Source organism: Neolamprologus multifasciatus, chromosome 23 (genome assembly GCF_963576455.1).
Source record: "Neolamprologus multifasciatus chromosome 23, fNeoMul1.2, whole genome shotgun sequence".
Taxonomy (NCBI): domain Eukaryota; kingdom Metazoa; phylum Chordata; class Actinopteri; order Cichliformes; family Cichlidae; genus Neolamprologus; species Neolamprologus multifasciatus.
Window position 1 is genome coordinate 2,886,571 of NC_140460.1, and position 22,576 is coordinate 2,909,146.

General features: G+C 41.0%; 1 protein-coding gene across 1 annotated transcript; it reads right to left on the bottom strand.

Annotated features, from left to right (window-relative positions):
* Positions 1-769: 769 nt before the first annotated feature.
* LOC146490706 (uncharacterized) lies at positions 770-22,543 on the bottom strand. Its single transcript, XM_085152115.1, has 22 exons — positions 20,013-22,543; positions 19,442-19,573; positions 19,283-19,349; positions 18,988-19,164; positions 18,430-18,555; positions 18,160-18,300; positions 17,857-17,982; positions 17,017-17,139; positions 16,719-16,841; positions 16,505-16,627; positions 14,499-14,621; positions 14,063-14,185; positions 13,562-13,687; positions 10,242-10,370; positions 10,062-10,154; positions 9,794-9,889; positions 8,686-8,781; positions 8,408-8,503; positions 4,674-4,775; positions 4,493-4,598; positions 1,350-1,466; positions 770-1,049 (listed from the first exon to the last, which is right to left on the bottom strand). The coding sequence occupies exons 2-22, from the start codon at positions 19,562-19,564 to the stop codon at positions 971-973; spliced, it is 2,415 nt and encodes an 804-aa protein (XP_085008241.1). The 5' UTR covers positions 19,565-19,573; positions 20,013-22,543; the 3' UTR covers positions 770-970.
* Between the last annotated feature and the right edge of the window lie 33 nt (positions 22,544-22,576).

A 22,576-nucleotide genomic window follows, 5' to 3' on the forward strand; every position in this document is an offset into this window, starting at 1 on the left:
ATTGCAACACCTTGATTCTTTCCTTTTATAGCCATTCTGTTATAGATTAGTGTCCTGTTGCATGACCCAGTTTCTGCTGAGCTTTATCTGTCAGCCTCACATTTGACTCTAAAATACTTTGGTACACACAGAAGTTCATGGTGAACTCCTCGTCTGGGTTTATGCCCTCTCCCCACTTTCCACTGCTACACTTCACAGATAACCCAATAAAATCATTAATTCAATTATTTTTTTAGGAGTTTTGATCAGTTAGGAGTATAAAACACATGCTTTCCTTTGTCAAAAGAAGGAGCAGTAGTATAGGCAATAGTTTATTTTGAATTTGTCACTTTAGGCATTTTTTATGTCGCTATCATCTAGATAAAAAAAAAAACATGAGTAGAGCTCAAAACAAAAAACAGGCTGGATGTTAGCTATCTGAGTAGTGACCGATCCACGGAGGTGACTGGGTTCGTTTGAATATACGTTCAAAACAAACATGTTGGGAAAAATCATGATTTTCACTTTTTCAAGCTGATTAATGTTTTACAAGAATTTCAAACTAAACACTGAACTTGTGCTTATTTCATAACAGGTTGATTATCAGTACTACAGTGATAACATGGCTTACAATACAACTGCTGCTGTAATGGATCTACTCTGAGATGACTACAGAAATACTCAAAAACTGTCCCGTTCGAACGTCTACGTGCTTGAAATCTTCAAATATTTGCTGATGTGAACTCATTTTTATTCAATCGCTGACATGATTTCATAGACATTATAAATCTTCTTCATGACAGAAGTGTAATTTAATTTCAACACAGAGGCTGATAATCAGGTAAGACTTCTCCCAGAGAAGCTGCAACACCCTCAGCACTTTACATATGATGTTACATCAGTCCATTTCTATCTCCCTGTGTTGACCAAAGGATTGTCTGGAGGATGACATTTTCTTATGACAAACCACTTTCACTGTATCCAGCGCTGCTTATCTGCTCTTCCCCTGTGGACACTGGATTTTGTAGCCCACCCTGTAGGCCTGCAGGTACACACGTGCCTGGTTTATCCTGAAAACACAACCACAATCACACGACTGTGTGATATTGTATTCTAATCAAGCTGGACTAACACAACCTTTAACATATGTTAAATCATTTGCACATCTTAAACTCAGTCAAGCCTCGCTTTTCATTGCGTTGTTGGAAACGCTTTAAAAATACTTTCACTGCATATTTAATCCAGTTAAGGGCGAAGGTAATTACATAAAGAATAGCTGACAGTAAAGTTCTTGAAAGTTCATTTCTTTGACAGGAAATTAAGATACTTCATGAATTAGTGTTGAGAATCCAGGAGGAAAAACAGCTTACCTGTATTTAGTACAAAGCTGAACTCCGAAGGGTCCACAGCGGTCAACGTAGCTTTCCCTAAATGCTTTCCTCACCCCTCGAGCCATACTCACTACTGTAGTGACCACTGGGCATGTCCTGGGACACAAATAAGCACAAGACAAGTATTGCAGTAAAGCGCTGTACCTGAAAAACTTGAGAACAACAGATGACCTCACATTTGACCCTAGAACACTTTGGTACACAGAGAAGTTTATGGTGAAATCGTCACCTCTCCACCGCTGTGTTTGACAGTATCACGTGTTTGTTCTGATATACTGTGATTGTTATGTCAAAAGTGGTGCATTATCACCAAATATTTCCATTTTGAAATCGTCTGACAAAAGGACAGTGTTCCAAAGGTTTTCTGGTTTGTTCAGATGCAACTTTGCAAACCTAAGCCGTGCTGCCATGTACTTTTTGAAGAAACAGACATAAAGAGGGTTACATTTCTCTCTATGTGAGAAATACTTCTCATAAATTTTAAGGGCTTGAATAATCAGGCCCCATCTTATTTAAAGACCTTATAGTACCGCATCAAACCAGCTCAGTATGAATTTCTATAACTCCTGGGAAGATTGTGGCAATGTGCTAACACATGCCTGAATGCTCCAGACAAGCAAACTGCCAAATCTTCAGCTCTTATCGAGTTGGTAACGCTGATTAACAGTTAATCAAAAGGCCTTTGATAAATACATCAGTGACCTCCTGACCCAGTATGAACCTTCCAGATCCCTCAGGTCATCTGGATCCGGTCTTTTATCAGTTCCCAGAGTCAGAACCAGACACGGAGAAGCTGCATTCAGCTTTTATGCTCCTTATATCTGGAACAAACTCCCAGAAAGCCTCAGATCAGCTGAAACACTCAGTTTATTTAAATCCAGGTTGAAGACTCACCTGTTCTCAGCTGCATTTGAATAAAGCACCAAATCCACACTTTTAAGCTTAAATTTCAAAACTTACATTTTAACTACTGATTTTATCTGTTTTGATTTTTGAATTTATATACTGTTTTGTTTGTTTGTTTGTTTGTTTGCTTGCTTGTTTTAATCGATTTTAAATCATTGTTTTTGTTTCTAATGTATCTGTAAAGCACTTTGAATCACCTTGTTGTTGAATTGTGCTATACAAATAAACTTGCCTTGCCTTTGATTAACAGGGCCAGGCTACTACTTTTTTTTATTTATTTCTGTGTTCACAGAGTCCTGTGAAAACTTTGATTTTAGTTTTGTCCTGTTGGTTTGTTGTGTTAATTATTGTTTAATTACTTCAAGGCACTGATTGATGTTTCGGGGCTAATTTGCAAGCTAGTAAAACTCAAGTTTGGGGATTTTAAATCCTCGATGAGATTTCGATGTTTTTGTAATGCTGAGTTTTATATGGGGAGGTTTGTTTTTCCAAAAAGAATATTGATAATGTCGAATTATGAAATTTGCAACAGGTTCTGTTTGGACAAATTAGGTCCAATGAAAATAATTAATTTTAGGTAAGATTAATATTTTGTTTGTAAAGGAAAATAGGAAAGTTTGACCAACAATGTCAATCATCTTGTACCACTTTGAATGACAGACTTTAACTGAAGCTAAACAGCGCTTACAGTTTGGGGGAAATGTTAATCCGAGACATTTAATATTGCTTGTGTGAAGGTGATTTGGTGGCATCACGTTATAGCACAGACAAGCTGGAAGAGGACGACATAACACTGGAGGATCCGTGTGACAGCAAACAGACCCAAACACCAGGAAGGACACTAGCCAGCATAACCAGGCCACCAGGACGCATGCCCAGCAGCACAGGATGACCCAGCCCCACACTTTTGACCCCCCACCCCACCAAGTTAATGTCAAGGTTTGAGTATTAGAGGTGGGAATCACCATACATCCCACGATACGATATTATCACGATACTTAACGCACGATACGATATTATTGCAATTTTTTAAAATATTTTGCGATATTCAGATTCTGTACATAAAGGTAAACTTTATCAATATTCATTTTCTCTAATATCAAAGTCTCACACTCAGTCTTTCTCTCATTTCAGTTTGATTGTTGACAAACTGAACGGTTTGTATTACAGTCTAGTCCAACTTAACTGAACGCAACCATCTGGTACAATTATAGCTATTCTGAACTATGCAGTTTATGAAAACTATGCAGCCCCTTCAGCAACTGAAGAATTTGAAAGTAAATTAAAACAAAATATAATTTTACATTAAATAAAAAAGTTTTAAACTTAATTAAAATAAAACATGTCTTAAATTAAAATAAGTAAACTGTCATGTTTATTGCTGCCAAAAACAAGTTAAACACATTTGGACAGTGAAGGAATGTCAGGATTCTTGCTCAGAAAAAGGATCAACATGCTCTGAAGTCAGAGCACAAAAACCTTTTTGTAACAAAATATCGATTTTTGTTGTCCCTGTATCCATACATTATTAGCAAACAAAATATCACCATACTACACAGTATCAATTTTTTCCCCACCCCTATTGAGTATTGCCTCACATATTTTATTTATCATTGTTTATTTTTTTAAGTACAGCACAGAATTAAAGGCACTTCCTATTGTATGATGAGTTCTGTGCTGGGTAGATTAAATGAGGAGTCGTGTTTATTGGGGTCAATTAAATAAGCAATTACGAGGGGAATGTTTTCAATATAAATGCTGATGAGTACACATCTTCTTTCTGGGTCTTTCTGTGATTGTAGTTTTGTGAGAGAAATTAATTCTGTTGTTAATCAGCGGCTTCTCTATCCGGTGTTACAATTAGCTGTGAAGATGTGGGGAAACTGCAGTGACTTCAATGCTGTGCTTTTGTGTCTGAGTTTCTTGCATCTGACCATGGATTTATTAACTCTCTGAAAAGCCTTCAGCTGATACAATATTCTGTAGCAAGAGTACTGACAGCGACTAGGAAGAGAAATTTCTCTCATATGGCTTCTCTTCGTTGGCTCCCTGTTAAATCCAGAATTCAATTTAAAATCCTTCTCATAAAATACAAGGTCTTGAATAATCAGACCTTATCTTACCTAAAGACCTAATAGTACCATATCAGCCCATTAAAGCACTTCACTCTGTGAGATATGTTAAGTATGGATGCTGTAGAAGTTATTGATACTCACAGTCTCTCACAGCGCAGGCCTGCAGTGCCCTCAGGACAGGTACAAGTGTTGTGAGGGCTGCATGTGCCTCCATGTTGACAGGGTGGCACACAGGGTGTAGTCACCGCTGCAGACAGCACACAGCATGATCCTTTGTACACATACTGTACATGTACACATTCTTCCACACTCATGGACTAACCTTGTTCACAGAGCTCTCCAGTGAAACCTTTGGTACAGCGGCACCGGTTGAGGCCCACACACACGCCACCATTTTTGCAAGGTTTCTGGCACAGAACAGGCTCTGATCAGGACAGAAAAGAAGAATGCATAAATCCAAACAGTCTTCTTATTAAACATGGAGCATAGATTATTTAGAGTATTTGGGCAGTTATAAATTACACAATGAGCAGAACATACATTTATCAACAACAGTGTAAGAACACAAGGCTGGACGGTGTTTCCGCTTATAAGTATGGAGCAACTTATTCTGTGTTTTCTTGTAGGAATGAATATGTGACTATAGCCAAAGGGATGTAATTGTCACAGAAGTGGACCGGAATCAGACACAGACTGAAAGTCGCACGTTAACAGTTCTTCATTCACACAAAAACACAGGTACAGAATATATACAGGTGGGGATAAGCCAGGGGAAGGTTCGGGGAAGGGAAACAGGTCCTTCTCACTAGGAGTGGGTTTTGATTATCGATTTATCGATTCTGGCTTGGATAACGTGATATCGATTCATTAAAATCCTGAATAGATTTTTTAATATAAATTGCCCAAAACGCCAGAATCTCAGCTTAAACCTCACAAAATTTCAACATCCACCAAACAGCTAAAACAGTAAATGAAAGCAGGAACACGGATTTTGCACAAAGACGTAAACACAAAGTTTGGACCCACCGATGGATCAGAATCAGTGAGATGTCGCCTTTCTCACCCGACGGCACGGACACGGTCGGGGCTGAAAGCCGACAGCTCGCTGATTCTGATCCGTCGGCCGATCCGAGCTTTGTGTTTACGTCTTTGTGCAAAATCCGTGTTTACATCCTTTTTGCGCTGATTCTGAAGCTGCAGGTTTTTATTTCTCTTCAAACAATATTGACCGAACCAGCAGCAAAAGAAGATCCAAACTACGCTTCACATAAACATCGTCATGAATTCACTCTGACTTTTGCTGTTTTGCTTCCACCTCGATAAAATCACACTTCATGCACAGCTCTCTCTCTCTCTCTCTGTACTTCAAGAACAGTTTCCCATCTAAAAATCTTTTTCCTGCATTATTCGCACAAGTCTACCGTTGTTTACAGGCTGTCGGACGCTGTTTTTTTCCTTTTACTAACTTTCGACAAGAAAGCCTCATTTCTGCTGTTCAATACTGAACAAATTTAAACTTTTTAAAATTATGCAAAATTGCAAAACATTCTGCTGTGTCTCTAAAACCTCTGTAACTTTGCTCTGCTTCACTTCAGCAGCATCAGGTAACGTTCATATGTTGATTAATGGTTTTCTTTCGTTTTTGAGCTACTGCAGAATATTTTTATATTTATTTTTCTGTGTTTTATCCTCAGCTACTTTGACACAAAGGCCTCTGCTGTGATGCTTACACCTTTGATAAAGTCTCACAAATGTCAGCTTTCTTTTTATAGATATAAAAATCGAATGTGTCGAATCGATTCGGGACCTTGTGAATCGGAATCGAATCGATTCTAGAAATCAGTGACGATACCCAGCCCTACTTCTCACTCGTACGCCAAATCTCTGCTCCACACACTCAACTCGCTCGCTCTGCTCAAACCTCCGCACACACGCCACACCAAACTGCCAACATCCATGCTCAATGTTCCAAGGTTCGGGGTAAAAGGGCAGGTCCGGAGAATCTATTTTCAGGAAGACGAAAGTCACAAATAGGAAAACACACGAAGAAACTAGAACCCACAAAGCCGGATTTTACACTAACGTGTCAAACTCAATAGTCCAGCGACGAGGAGCTCAGAGCCACAGCCTTAAGAAGTGGCCAGGGAACATGATGATGAATCACCTGTGCATGATTAGAAGCAGGTGCGCGGGCCAAAAGCAGAAGCTCTCAGTGAGCTTTGCCCAGGCAGAGCGATGAGAGAGAGAGCAAAACCAAAACACATATGCGCTGTATCCCAATTCAGGGTCTGCAGCCTTAAAGGCCGCATTTTAAGGCCGATTACGTCACAGCGACGCGACGAAGGCTGTCCCAATTCGAAGGCTGCTCTAAATGCGGCCCTCAAATGCGTCCTTCATTTCCCTGAATTTTAAGGACGTGGCGGTGTAGACTTCGTGGCCCAACATATCCCAGAATGCATAGCGCGGCGGTGGGTGTGGATAATTTTGCCGAAAAAAAACGGCGGATGAGGGGCGCCGGAAGAGTAAACTTTAAGTAAGTACTGAATATTATGTCACTTATTTATGTGCAAATGTTTAATAACAAAGAACATTAAAACATTACTGTTGGCCACATGTCGGCAAAGTTATGTGACATTAGTGACGTTTGTACTAACTTGGTTTTAAAGCCTTTACTTTAAAATATACGCCGTTCAGTAGCTGAGCTTAATCAGAGAATGATCAAAGCTCGTGTAGAAACAAACAAACAAATGAACAAAAGATGTTCTCCTTCATTTCTGTCAAACAAAGCTGTATGAAACGTTTCCAGCTGTTAGTATCATGGTTGCTAGGCAACCTGGGCAGCGCAACGGAGGCTAGACCGTCCCATTTCACAAGTCTCGCACTTCCGGCCTTAGCGGTCTTTAAGTACGCGGCCCTTGAGGATCGTTGAGGCTGCGTACTTTAAGGCTGCAGACCCTGAATTGGGATACAGCCGTAGCCTTGCAGGGCTGGCCGGGTAGACACCGAGACCATGACAGTAATGACATTTTTCCACTTAAAAACACTGTTACTGATTGGAGAAAGAAAAGCTCCAGATGAAAGTCTGGACATTAGAAACATGTTGATTATGAAGCTGTGCACTGGCAGACACCGTCGCATGTTATGATTGAAGGGCTTAGCTCTACACCAGCGGTCCCCAACCCCCGGGCCTCGGACTGGTACCGGTCCGTGAGTCGTTTGGTACCGGGCTGCGAGAGTTGAGGCTCAGGTGTGAAATGTATAGTTTTCAAGGTTTTTATCGGTTTTCAGCGTTATTTTGTTATCGTTTTTATCATTAACTCGGTTTTCCTGGGTCTTTTCACGTGTGTTATGAATAAATCTTCTTTTTTTCGGTACCAGTACTAGTTTTATTTTGTTGTATTTGCCCGCGACACCTTAAAGGCCGGTCCGTGAAAATATTGTCGGGCATAAACCGGTCCGTGGCGCAAAAAAGGTTGGGGACCGCTGCCCTACACCACTGACACAGAAGAAAAATGTGAAGATTTTCAATAATTACTGAATATGCTCTGAAATGCCAGGTGACAAAACAGGATGGAACAATAAACGCTGCATATTTGTCGGTGTCTGGTTTCAAATATAAGAGAAAGAGTCCAGAAATATGTCAAATGATTGCTTCTCTCCACCCATAAGCACATTGAATAAAAAACATTATCTCAACAACAACGACAGCAGAGTAGTGCAACAATGGAAAAAAACAGCAAGCAACAGGGAGAAGAAGAAACCACGGGAAACCATGCTGCATCCACTGGTGTCAACATCTAATTTCACATCCAATATCACACTAAAGCCTCCAGCTGCACAGAAGCAAATCACACTCACTGCTTAGAGGAAAGTAATCCGAAGACATGAAAAGCTTTATATTACTTTTTTTTAAATAAACACAAGTGGTTGTTAAAATTACATCCATGATAATTTGTAACTTACTGTGTAAACATGGTTTAATCATATTTTAGTCTGAATATATTTTCATTATGCAGGAAAAGCTACACAGAGATAACAGAGAATGACTGATCTCACCTATCTGGCATCGAGCTCCTTGCCATCCACCAACACATGTGCATTTGTTGACGTCCACACATCTTCCCCCATTTTGACAGGCAGGAGTGCAAAGGGCTACAAAATGCAAAACAATATAGTAACACGCAGTCTGTGCAGAAAAATGTGTTCATGCTTTTTTTTGTTTTTCTGCCATCCTATAGCCCATGTTTTACCAGAAACTGTTTGGAGGCAGGTGGACGGGTAGATCTCGGTGGTGCCTACACACCTGGGATCATTTATTGTATTGTGTTACTCACGCAAGAGGCACTGGGGGCCAGTGTAGTCAGAGGGACATTGGCAGGTGTCAGGTCCCACACAGCGACCACCGTTGGCACAAGGCAACTCACACACAGCTGAGAAGAGACACGAAGAAAAGTCAAAGCTACCAATCAGATGTCGAATCCAGAAGAAAATGGCATTGTGACACACACGTCACCTGTGCACATGCATTTATACATGCATGGATATATGTACGAGTGCCTCTTTGTCTTAGGTGAGAACATCTTATAAAAGCATTTTCTGGGCAACACATTGATGTAAACAGTGCTTCTCTAAACACTGTCCACTAGGGATGCACCGATACCGATACTGTAAAATGTGTGTGTACTCATACTCGTAAAAGTTAACCGATACCATGAACCGATACCAACTTATTTCATTAATCAGAGGGTGGCTTGTCATTTCTGTTGTAGTTTTTTAGATTGGCCACTAGGGGGACATCCCGCGCTAAACAGGCACAGGGTTAGACGAGTGAGACTGGCAGCTCCAGATTAAAAAAAGAGAAACTGGAGGCTGCTGTAGCTAGGCTAAACAAAATGTCAGCAGTGTGGACCAGAACAGCCAACTTTAACTCAGGTTTTGGAAAAGCGATGAAAAATGTCAAGAGAAAATCCACAGGCAGTTAAAATAACAGAGGCTCGACTCATTTTATCGCTCTGGATGACCAGCCAATGCTGGTCGTGGAAAACATAGGATTGCACCGTCTTCTCAGCATACTCGAGCTGCGATATGAAATTCCCAACCGCCCAGACAGTGCCAATAGTTCAGTGATATTTTGTAAAATTACAATGTGGAGACTCTGCAATAATTTAACAGAAGTGCTTATTTTTCACTTGAAATTTTTGTGGTCATTTTTATTAAGATTTTATTTTTTATCGGCAGAGAATAAAATAAAACCTGTCTTCCAATTCATTGCATTTGTGTGTGTGTGGTAGAAGTATCGGTTTTTGTTCTCTGTATCAGCAAGTACTCAGATCCAAGTATCGTATCGTATCGGTTTGAAAAAATTGGTATCGTTGCATCCCTACTGTCCACTCTATTTATTTGATGTAACACCTGTCCCTCTGATCCCCAAAGGCAGTGTACCTGTGTGGCAGCCTGCTCCTGTCCAGCCGCGAGGACACAAACACTCGTTCCAGCGCATACAGGAACCTCCATGAGCGCAGGGAGGGGAGCACATGGCTGAAACATGCAACGAAAAGGGCTATAATACTCAAACCTTATACTAACCTCAAAGGACACCGAAAGGTGCACAAAAAAGAGACACAAATTAACTTTAATTTAATCTGCACAGTCTATATTTCTGTGAAAAACATTTTAATTATATACATATTACGTGTAATGTTTATTGTACCTGAGCAGCCCACTCCGGGATAGCCTGGAGGACAGTCGCAAATGTTCGGGGCAACACACACGCCATAGTTCTGACAAGGGGGGTCGCACACAGCTGGAAAGGCAGAGAGGCTAATAAAGATAAGTGAAGGACTTGAAATAAATCTATTTTTAACACTACATAAGATTATGTTTGACTCACGCTGGCACTTGGTGGGGTCATCTTTTCTAATTATATAGCCCTCCTTGCAGGTGCAGTTAAACCCACCAGGATGGTTCACACACAGCTGCTCGCAGCCTCCATTAGTGAAGTCCTCACACTCGTTCACATCTCATGACAGAAGACAGAAGGAGGGCAATTAAACATTAAACCTACGTGACAGTTGCTTAATTTATGGTTGGCTAAGTGACAAGGCATGCCCGCCTCTGTATTCATTCAAGGGAGTCATTCGTCCATAACACACTATCAAACTATCAAATTTCCTTTTTTATGAATAGCTTCATGAAAAGAAATCACATGGCGAATGCAATAGGGATGGGGAAAAAATCGATACTGTGTAGTATGGTGATATTTTGTTTGCTAATAATGTATCGATACAGGGACAGCAGAAATCGATATTTTGTTACAAAAAAGGTTTTTGTGCTCTGACTTCAGAGCATGTTGATCCTTTTTCTGAGCAAGAATCCTGACATTCCTTCACTGTCCAAATGTGTTTAACTTTTTATGGCAGCAATAAACATGACAGTTTACTTATTTTAATTTAAGACATGTTTTATTTTAATTAAGTTTAAAACTTTTTTATTTAATGTAAAATTCTATTTTGTTTTAATTTACTTTCAAATTCTTCAGTTGCTGAAGGGGCTGCATAGTTTTCATAAACTGCATAGTTCAGAATAGCTATAATTGTACCAGATGGTTGATTCAGTTAAGTTGGACTAGACTGTAATACAAACCGTTCAGTTTGTCAACAATCAAACTGAAATGAGAGAAAGACTGAGTGTGAGACTTTGATATTAGAGAAAATGAATATTGATAAAGTTTACCTTTATGTACAAAATCTGAATATCGCAAAATATTTTAAAAAATTGCAATAATATCGTATTGTGCGTTAAGTATTGTGATAATATCGTATCGTGGGATGTATGGTGATTCCCACCTCTAGTATGCAACGCAAATGAGAAGCCGATCTAATCTCTGAAAGCCTCTCTGGCTCTTTAGCCTTTCTAAAAAAATCAATCTTAAAGACTACAACAATAAATTGCTGCCTGCATAATCTACAGTCATCAGCCACTTTTGCTAGTACTGGGTTTTGCCTTAATTCTTCAAAGCACAGATTCAACAAGGTGCTGAAAACATTCCTCAGAGATTTTGGGTCTGAAGAATTGTGCGCTGCACATCTTTGATGTGAAGGGCCTATTCTACGACATCCCAAAAGTGCTCTATTCATTATGATTATGTATCATGACATAACTTGAGCTTTCTCACATAGTGCATCATCCTATGAGAAGCAGCCATCGGAAAATGGTAAGCCTGTAGTGCACCACTGCACCATCACCAGCCTCAATTACTGATACAAGGATGGATCCATGCTTTCCTCTTGTTTATGCTAAATTACTCACAGCAGAAATCAGGATTTATCAGACGGGTGGTCTGTGGAAATTCTAGCTTCAGTTTCCTGTTGTCAGCTGACCGGAGTGGCAGAGTGATCCTCTGCTGTTGTAGCCCATCTGCTTCAAGGTTACACGTTGTTTGTTCAAAGATGCTCGTCTGCATACTTTGGTTGTAACAAGTGGTTATTTCAGTTACTGGCGTCTTTCAATTAGTTTAAAGCCGTCTGGCCATTCTCCTCTGACCTTTGTTATCAACACGGCATTTTTACTGCCAAGAGAACTGTCACCCTCTGTCTCTTTTTCAGACCTTTCTCTGCAAACCCCAGCGATGGATGTGCTTAAGAAACCCTCAGACCAGCCTGTCTGGCACCAACAACCATGCCATGTTCAAAGTAATTTAAATCACCTTTCATCCTCATTCTGATGCTCAGTTTGAACTTTAGCAGGTTGTCTTGACCACGTCTGCATCCGTGAATGTAAAAAATGTCTTATACAGTCTTTGGTCTACATGCCTAGAAGCAGTGTTGGGGAGTAACGGAATACATGTACCGCCGTTACGTATTTAAAATACAAAATATGAGTAACTGTATTCCGTTACAGTTACCGTTTAAAAAGGTGGTATTTAGAATACAGTTACTTTGTTGAAATAAATGGATTACACGGCGGTACTTCCCTGTTTCATGTTGTGGCGGGTCAGGACTGTTTGGGTTTTGTTTGACAGCTACGTTCTGTTGTTCCAGGCGGCAGCGTTACGGTTGCCATGGTTACAGGGTGACGCGCTCTCTCTGCGTGTTTCCTGGGTGAGAGAGGCCTTTTTGTTGTTGTTGTGCTAAGCTAACAGGCAGAATGCTACAGGTATAGCTCTAAAGAATGTAGCATCATGGGCAGTGTAGTTCGTGCTGCAGGGAGAATGGACTGCCATACATGTTATGTGTCTGTGAGCGAGGGAGGGAGAAAAAGGAAAAGTACGAGCTGTCATCGAGCAAAAACGGGAGCTGGAAGCATGTAAATATAATAATAACCACTGCAGCCAAGAAGAGAGCCTGACGAGCCCAGTTGTAAGTAAGCTATTAAGACTCGACTGTACACCGTGTTCGTGTTTTCCTCCAAAAACAATAAGTTCTGTTGGAGCAGCCTTTCAACGCCTCTCTCTGTCTCTGCTAGCAAAGTTGACCCAGACAACAAAGTTAAGCTAGTTTTCGGCTACGAGCCCGACACAGAACCCACTGTATTAGCCAGAGGTCCCTTTACTACGGTTCGGAGCCGCGGACCTTCAGTAACAGTAATAAATCACAGCAATAGTACATTCATGTAGTTGTAAACAGCAAGATAATATATTAAGTAATCCAAAGTATTCAGAATACGTTACTCTCATTGAGTAACATAACGGAATACGTTACAGAATACATTTTGGGGCATGTATTCTGTAATCTGTAATGGAATACATTTTAAAAGTAACCTTCCCAACACTGCCTAGAAGCACTTAGATATTTGCATTAATGGGCAGTTAAAGAGGTGTACCCAATAAAGTGGCTGGTGAGTGTATTTCTGCTGGATTCAAGAGATGGTAAAGTCATTGTAATTATTATTTTGATATTAGGTGTTATATGAAAAAGGCTATCAGGGCTTGTTGCATTGATACAATTTCATAACTATGGAAGCCTGTTTCCATAACTCGAAATCTTTCTCAAAATTTTGACTTATAAACTCGAAATTTTGAGAAAAGTAACTTGAAATTGTAATCTATGTGAATGACATCATTTTCTTGCTACCCAGAAGGATATGGCGCAGAGGAATGTGCACACAAAACCAGATCACAACAAATTGGTGCTTTCGGGAGTACGTTTGCTGATAGTAACGCCGTGTGATTCAGCTAATAATAAAGTGCTGGCAGTGAACATGAACTCTCACCCCCACAGCTCCTCGCGTCTTCGTCCAATTGCCAGCCAGCTTGACAGCTGCACTGAACATGGCCCTCAGCCCTTAAAGTGCACGTATGGTCACAACCACCATTTCTCAGCTTACAGGATGTAGCATCTTTTTGGGTAAAAAAATAAATAAAATTTTTTAGCTTGGTACACAGAAATACTGAACAATAAAGAAGATAGTGAACTTGCTATTTCAGCTTTTAAATTGTGAAATTTGGTGCTATGTTTCTTCTTTTTGATAGAAGAAGCAATGTTTTCAGGTTTTGACTGCTGATCAGAAGGAAAAAACATATTTAGCTGTGTCATGTCACAATGAAAGATTTGATATTGATGAAAAATCGGTGTTAAAACCCCAGGACAAGAGTTCTTAATAAGATTTTTTTTATTCAGATTTGAAAGAAGTGCCTACCTTCTGTTTTTTTTTTTAATAATTATATATTCAGTACACAAAAGACTGTGATGTCAACTCTGTAATCAAACTTACTCCTGCAGTTTAGGTTGTCTATGTCTAACAGCAGAGGAGGGGGGCAATGGCAAGTATGTCCCCCTGGAGAATTAGTGCAGGTGTGGGAACAGCCGCCGTTCTGGAGTTTACATTCATCGATGTCTATGTACACAAAGCCACACACAGAAACACACAGATCATAAACATCATGTTTGGACAGCTCTCTCTTATGTATGCAACAGATTCCTCACAGGCTGGTTTTCTCATCTCACTAATTTTCCAAAATGTGCCCTCAGGACAACGACTTCCAGAGTGTCTGCACGGAAAATATGCACAAGAAAAACCAGAATCACATGCACCAAAATAATTAGCAAGAGATAAGACATATTCATGGCAGACTACTACTGATGCTTGGCATGTTTAAATGACCGAAAATGATTGGGTAAACAGCAGTGAGTGTTTAAGAGGGACTGACCCACGCAGGTGTGGCCATCAATATGCAGCTGGTAGCCGGGTCTGCAGGAGCAGTGGAAAGAGCCCCGAGTATTGATGCAAATGTGCTCGCAAGTCCCATTTAGTCCCACACACTCATCCACATCTGGGGAGATCAGCAACATTTAGATTACTCTTGCGCCGTGGCAAAACATGAAACACATTCAGCACAAGGACTCGTTTAGACTTGAAATACACATTTGAAATTCTATTAGCACAAAATTGCACAAACCTGGAAAACCAGCTAAGTGCAGAGTGACTGAATGGAGAGAGCAACAATGGCGATGTCTTTTGAGAATGATGCAGAAGCCCACAGAGATGATCTCTGCTGCCCTCTGTTGACTAGCCGCACTATGACTTGACCTTAGAACCTCGTCTCTATTTCAATGCAAATTTGGGATTATTAGAAGGAAGAAATACAGCAACTGTGTTTAGGTTTCAATTTAATGGTTACTGTGTGTAACTAATTAAAATGAAGAGGATAGTTACATTTTAACTACTCATCTGATTGGCTGTTATGGTGGATGGTGCAGCAAATTTTAGACTCATCAATAATAAAGGCAGTTTAAAGGTCTCACAGCCATGCACTGTGAGACTTTAGCAAAAATATGATGCAAGGATCTAATAAAAATGTGTATGACATCAGATTTGACATATACAGACTGTACAATAATAACAATAATAGTAATAACAGAGGTCTTGATCCATAGCTGTAGTTTTTGCATGCTTCTGCTGCCATTCCCGTTTGTTCACTTGATCTGTTTGGTTTGGACGGTGCTATATCATCATCATCATCATCATCAGAGGTCATCCTAAATTTCTGAATTTTGTCCTGGACTACATTTGGTCACAATAACAAATAAACTCCTCTGACAGTAGCAAAGCCCACATTTTAGAGTTAATGCAAACAATATACCCAATACTTGGATTATATGGAGCTTTAGAGAATAAGCAGAGGGGAACAGGTAGACACAATCATGTGACAAATAAAATTTTCACAAGACTCTGCAGTCAAATGAAAAAGTAAGCAAACGGCATTATTCAGCAGCTTGTAGAACCGCTGTTAGCAGCAATAACTTCATTTCAGCACCTCGATTCTCTCCTTTTCTCTCCATTGTTGCAGGTTTGCTGTTCTGCTTGGAATCATTGCCCTGTTCATCCATCCATCCATCCATTCGCTTCCGCTTATCCTTTGCAGGGTCGCGGGGGGTGCTGGAGCCTATCCCAGCTGTCATAGGGCGAGAGGCGGGGTACACCCTGGACAGGTCGCCAGTTTGTCGCAGGGCCAACACACAGGGACAGACAACCATTCGCACTCACATTCATTCGCACATTCACACCTAGTGGTAATTTGGATTTTTTCCAATTAACCTATCCCCACAAGCTGCATGTCTTTGGACGGTGGGAGGAAGCCGGAGTACCCGGAGGGAACCCACGCAAACACGGGGAGAACATGCAAACTCCACACAGAAAGACCCCGGCCTGATGTTGGAATTGAACTCAGGACCTTCTTGCTGTGCGGCAACAGTGCTAACCACCGTGCTGCCCATTCATTGCCCTGTTTCATGACTTAATTTGGGCCAAGCTTTAGCTGTGAGGTCGACTCAGGTCCTGCGGCTGCAAAACAAGCCTAAATCATCAACTCACGTATACCAACTGTCAAGCACCATCCACCATGGTGCTTGACAGTTGGTATTAGCCATTTGCACACATGGTGTGTTTGATTTTTACCAAATGTAGCACTGTGCATTACGGAGTAACATCTCAGGAATTAGTATTTACATTAAGGGTGTGCTTACTTTTTCAGTAGATCCACAAACGAGTTGATTATGATTATTTATAGAACACATTTCACAATAATAAAAGTTGTACAACAGCAAGAATTAGGAAGCCTATTTTATAAAATGTCAAACTACTTTCTTTTTTTCTAAAGGAACATAAGAAAAAGTCATGCTGACTCATGCCTACTTTAATCAGCCTGCCTTTTACCTGTGCAGCTGTGTCTGTCCGGGTCCAGCTGGTAACCCGAGGCACACTGGCAGCTGTAGCTTCCTGGCTCATTGGTGCAGTTGTGTTCACAGCGACCATTGTTCACAACACACTCATCAATGTCTGCAAACAAACACATGTAATGCTCATACAGAGAAAGTAATGCTTACATGATACAAGTGGGTAACAACAAACAAACACACCCCTTACCCACCAAAACAAGAGTGTCCATCGCCGCTGAAGCCCTGGTAACACTGACAGAAATACGACCCGATGATGTTACCGCACCGAGCGTTGGCGTCACACGTGTGACCACCAGATACACACTCATTCTCATCTGAAGACAGACAGAGAGCCGCTTCATTTCTATTCAGTGAAGCTCATACTACCACTTGGGATCATTTTAATGGAAGGGATAACAGCAAGCATTAAAACACGCGCACACAAGGAAGCTGACCCCGTCCACAGGAAACAGAGTTTTCCACGGAGGGACGTCAGCACTAATTGCTTACCTTCACAGTGTGTGCCGTTTCCCTGGTAACCCGGTCGACAAACACACTCGTAGCTCCCAAGCGTGTTCTCACATACGCTCCGTCCATCACACACCACGGGACTCTCTATACATTCATCCACATCTGGGACAGAGACAAAAGGACAGAATCATTTAGTGACATATGGATACAACATATGACTTCTTCTTCTTTGCATTGTTGACGCAATTTGCAATTAAAAATTATGTCATCTAGAGAAAAGGAAATTTAATTCCTGCAAAGCACTCCCTTAATTTACTGGCAAGCAATAAAGGTACGAAGTCATTTTCATGTCAACAACCTTGTTTTAAATAACTGTCACTGAACCACTTTGGGAAGCTGTGGTAATAGATTTTTTTTCTTTCTCTTCTTTTAATTCCCCTTTAGTCCATTTAACATTGCTACTTTCTGACAGTGGTGGTAAAATCATAGTACATAATCAAGCACAGCACAGATGTTACTATGAAAATTTAAGCCATGAAAAGCAGGCACAGAAAGCGCATCGTGCCTTAGCACACAGAGTAACCTGGGTACACAGGATGTGCTGGAGGACCAGGGGCGCAAAGAAGTCGAAAAGAAAGTGAGCAGACTTCTTTCTTTTTTTTCTTTACAGAACAAAAGAGGAAATCAGCCTTTAACGTGAGGGTGAAAGAGGGACAGGAGCGTATATAAGCAGGCAAAGCAGCAGATTGAAGCATTTCTTTCTGTCAGACAAAGTTCTTACTTTGCAGAAACTCAAATGAAGTATGTTAAAAATTCAAAACACCAGATCAAATCTGGACATCAGCCTTTTTTCAGTCGTGGTGATGTTTAACGATTTACCGACACAGGCAGGAGTCTCTGCTCTGAAGCCCAGCTGGCACTGGCATGAAAAGCTGCCAGGAGTGTTAACGCACACATTTCCCAGCTCGCGGCGACACAGCTCCTCAAAGCCGCACTCATCCACATCTACAGAGGAGCAACACCAATCAATTGTAAGATAAATGACCAAGTTTAACAGATGCAAACATTTAAGTCATCCCGGGTTATGATGTAGCGTGTCTGCCTGTATTTTATGCTGATATGCATTTGGATGTACAAGCATATTTTATCAAAACGCACACCAGACTTCAACATTAACCTCACCTACACAGCCTCGCCCATTTGTAGCCATTACATATCCCTCATGGCACGAACAGGTGAAGGAGCCGGGTGTGTTTTTGCACTCAGCCTCGCCTTGACAGGCCTGCAGGCCGGTCACAGCGGCCAAAGCGCACTCGTCAACATCTGCAAGACCCATAAGAAACACGTAAATTATGATCATACTAAAAAATTTCTGAAAACCTGCATCGGACATTTCTTTTTCCCCCACAAACACACACACAAATAGAAAAACACACACAGAGGTTGACGAACCCTGGCACCCCTCAGAACCCATCAGGTAACCACGGAGACAGCTACACGAGTAAGAGCCGGGGTTATTAATGCAGCTGGCATGGAGGTCACATGGTCCTGGTCTCTCTCCTTCGCACTCATCAACATCTGTCCAACAGAGATAATACGCTTAATCTAACTCAGACACCTGCAGTTTTACATGGTGATGTCAAGCTGACAAAAATATATGAATAATATATAACACAGCACTGAAATATTAAATGCTAAAGTTTTGTAAATAAATTATACTGCAGTTAGATCAACTGGTAGCTTGTTTCTCATCACTGCTTCTGAAAATTTGGCAGGACAGTTAAAAGTTTAAACACAACCGTGATGCTAATACACATGAATATTTTCCAAGAGAGGCTAAATGAGCCTGCGTGCAATTTTGTTCACGCTACGCTAACGTAGCGCACCTTTATGTTGTGTTGCATTGCTGTAAATGTTAAAAACTCAAAAGGTGTCAAAAGCATTTTTTTTTTGTTTTTGGGATTTTCCAATTCTACAAAAAGCACTTTCACAGTTTTGATCACTTCTCACCTTTACACTCGGCTGCTCCTTCCAAAGTGAAGCCCTTGGGGCAAGTACAGTTGTCACCATCCTTTACCATGATGGATGGACAGATGCAGACATTGCTGCTCTCATGCATCAGCTGGTTTCCTGGACACTGTGGAGCAAGGCTAGAGTTTGGGGAAGTTGTGGTGGTCAAAGGAGCTGCTAATGCAAAGAAAAAGAGGGAGCTGCTGAAAGGAAATGCTGAAATGTAAGACACAGCGCAACAAAAGAGAGAAAAAATAAACACAGCAAAAGTAAAAAAAAAAACCAAAAAACTCACAGGTTGTAGGTGTGTGGCTTGGTGTTGGTGCACTGACATTTCTGAGTGCACTCTCGTTCACCTGACTCTGCAGCAGGAAAAGGCAACAAACTGAGATTTATTTATAGTCGGATGCTGTCAGACTAACATACATGTAAGAAGCTTTCCTAAACCACTTGCCTGGCTCTTAGTGAACACTGCGTGTTTCACTAGCTTGTTGTCATTTTCCTCAGGGCTGCTCAGAGGTTCAGCCACGGACATCAGCAGCAGGCCTGCTGACAGGAGAGCCCAGAGGTGAGCCATCACCTGAATCTGTGTGGAGAGGAAGAGGAGAAGATGAGGTTACTCAGCCATCAATAAACCAGAGTTTAAAAATAGATCAAATGACACAGAGCATTTCATAGTTACTGTAAAGGTGCTCACCTATTGAAAACACACACAGACACACAGTGCATGTCCGGGCAGGCAAAACAACAGCACGAGGGGGGAAAGAGCACTCTGTTATTAAGTTAACCCCCAAGGCTGTCTGCACTGAACAAAAGAGACTTAGATCAACTGCAGTTTCACCCACAGATCACACTGAAATGTGTCTAATATAACTGAGAAGATACGTTTTGGCAGCATCTGTATTATCCCGAAACTCTTTGCGAGAACAGCTAATAAAAGGCGATAAAAACAAACGCGGGACTAACTGTTTCTGTGAGTTGGTGCGAAGCAAAAGATGCGTAAAAAGTCGCGTAAATCGACGTACCTGGGTTTAGATTGACTCTTAAGCAGAGGGCTCGGGAACACTGAGATTTCCAGATGCCACAAAGCGATCCGGTTCTACAGTGTATCTTCTGCAGAGACGAGGTGCTCATGCAGACGCACGCCAGCTCTGTCAAGAATAGGGGGGCTGTACGATCCTGCAGTGACTCCACATCCTGTCCCGGAGCTCTGCACTTCCCATTCCATAAATCCCAAATCACCGCAAACAGGCAGCAAAAGGCTGGCCTGGAGGCTGTGTCTAGGTGGCCCTGCTTTAAACCCTGGCGTGGATGTCATAAACGAGGAACAAGGGAGGCCAAATCCTTTCAGCTCAGCTTCCCTGGGCGGTTCATGCAAACACGCCAAAGTAGAATCAGACTGATCCGAGCGAAAGATGAAAGCTCAACCGCTACAGCTCACCTTATGCAAATATCAGATGGTTTAGAAATAGTTCTGTGATAACTTGGGACTGTGATAAGTGGGGTTCTCGACAAGGCGTCTAATCATTTGGCTTAACTGTAAGAAATACCCCCTACAGCAGTGGTCCCCAACCCCCGGGCCTCGGACCGGTACCGGTCCGTGACTCGTTTGGTACCGGGCCGCGAGAGTTGAGGCTCAGGTGTGAAATGTATAGTTTTCAGGGTTTTTTATCGGTTTTCAGCGTTATTTTGTTACCGTTTTTATCGTTAACTCGGTTTTCCTTGGTCTTTTCACGTGTGTTATGAATAAATCTTTTTTTTTGGTATCGGTACTAGTTTTATTTTGTTGTATTTATCCGCGACACCTTAAAGGCCGGTGTTGTGCCAAAAAGTGATTGTCTGCCAAAAAGTGATTTCCGGTATTTGCCAAAAACTGATTGCTCGTATTTAAACTGCTATAAGTAACTTGTTGGGCTATAATATGTGAAACATATATTAAATGCATCCCTCATGGATGACATAAAGTCATATTGAGCCACAAACAACATTCGTGTAACAAGGTAGAAGCCGCAATCAGTTTTTGGCAGTGACTTTTATATAACCTTTATTTATGCAGTTAAAAAAATATCATTAACATTAAAAATGTCTTTTGTAAGAAGTAGTTGGACAGCAGAAATTGCAGCAAATATTACAATAGTTCTGTAAAAATATTTTCAGCGAGGATAAAGGACCGGATTGGTTATAATGTAAGTACAATAACACAGAGCTGTAAAGATACTTGAAAAAAACAGATAATTTTTTAATTCTATATATAATCCCTTTGTAAACGCTGTTCACCGAAGTCTATTTACCAACATACATAAAGATATTACACATAAAAAATACACGGAAATATTGGAAATCAGTTTTTGGCAGGCAATCACTTTTTGGCACAACACCGGTCCGTGAAAATATTGTCGGGCATAAACCGGTCCGTGGCGCAAAAAAGGTTGGGGACCGCTGCCCTACAGGGCATTCCACATAGGCCACTGCACCCTGCACCTCACAGGAGAGTGAAGCACAGACCCCCCCTTAAAAAAACCTTTTCCTTCAGGATATTGAGTGAAAAAACCTCACAAATCACAGTTCTCTGAATTGCACTGACTCATTGTTATTTTTCCCATAAAGCTTTTTTCCTTTTTTTCTGTGCACATTTCCGTCACAGCTTTAAAAAAAAAGTATTTTTACAGAGCTCATCCTGTAGCTCACATCAGACCTACTTTAATGTCTCTCCTGTGAGCGACTAAATGGCAGACAGACATGATAAAGAAAACCTTTGTTTCTGCTTCAGTTGTCACTTTAATAAAGGGTGAATCTAACGAATCACAGAAACTGTTTCCTAGTTTCTTACTTTGTTCGTTCTTGGTGTTACTTTAAAATAATATTTTAACTTTAAAAAAAAATTGAAAACTGTTTTCTATTAAAAGAAATCTCTATATATCGATAATTGGAAACAACTTATCTGGACCACCCCTCATACACCCCCCTTCTGGTTCTCTGTCTACATATGACCCTCCTGCGCTACAATGTTCTCTTTTTTTGTGTCCCACCATCCCTCCACTTTTCCATTCATTCACCTTTCATTAGCCCACAGGCTTCTGCCCAGTCAAGTCTTCTCTGAGGCCATTACTACACTGCAGCCTTAATTCGCAATACATTATCTACAGGAAATGCTGCCAAGTGAGGATGTAGTCCCAGCTAGTGAAATTAAATTAATTAAATTGCTCAAGGATGCCATAACTGTGTTTGGATCAAAGTACATTATTTGGGACCCTCCTCACCCATTCCCACTGCCTAGAAAGGACTGCATCTTTTGTATGTAGTTGAAATAATGGAAACCATCAAAGCAAACACAATACAGCCTGTGATAATGTGACACCTCTAATGGGTCGTGATTATTTGAATTGTTTCTTCCAACTGAAAACCGTCAGAATTTTTCTAATGGTTTCTGTTGATTCACTTCTCCACCCGCATGTGAACTGAGCACATACTCCTACACATTTTAATGGCTATATTATAATGAAGGTGAGGACATAACATACAAGCTACACTGCAAACCAGATCTAAAACGTGTATTTAAGCAAGTGGATACCCCATTATCTTTGCAGTG

Excerpts from the sequence above, each read along its gene's own strand:
- LOC146490706 (XM_085152115.1), bottom strand. The coding sequence starts at position 19,564 with ATGGCTCACCTCTGGGCTCTCCTGTCAGCAGGCCTGCTGCTGATGTCC. Across the intron at positions 18,556-18,987 it reads AGGAGCAGCCGAGTGTAAAG|ATGTTGATGAGTGCGAAGGA; the intron begins GTGAGAAGTGAT and ends TCTGTTGGACAG. Across the intron at positions 1,050-1,349 it reads CAGCTTTGTACTAAATACAG|GATAAACCAGGCACGTGTGT; the intron begins GTAAGCTGTTTT and ends TTGTGTTTTCAG.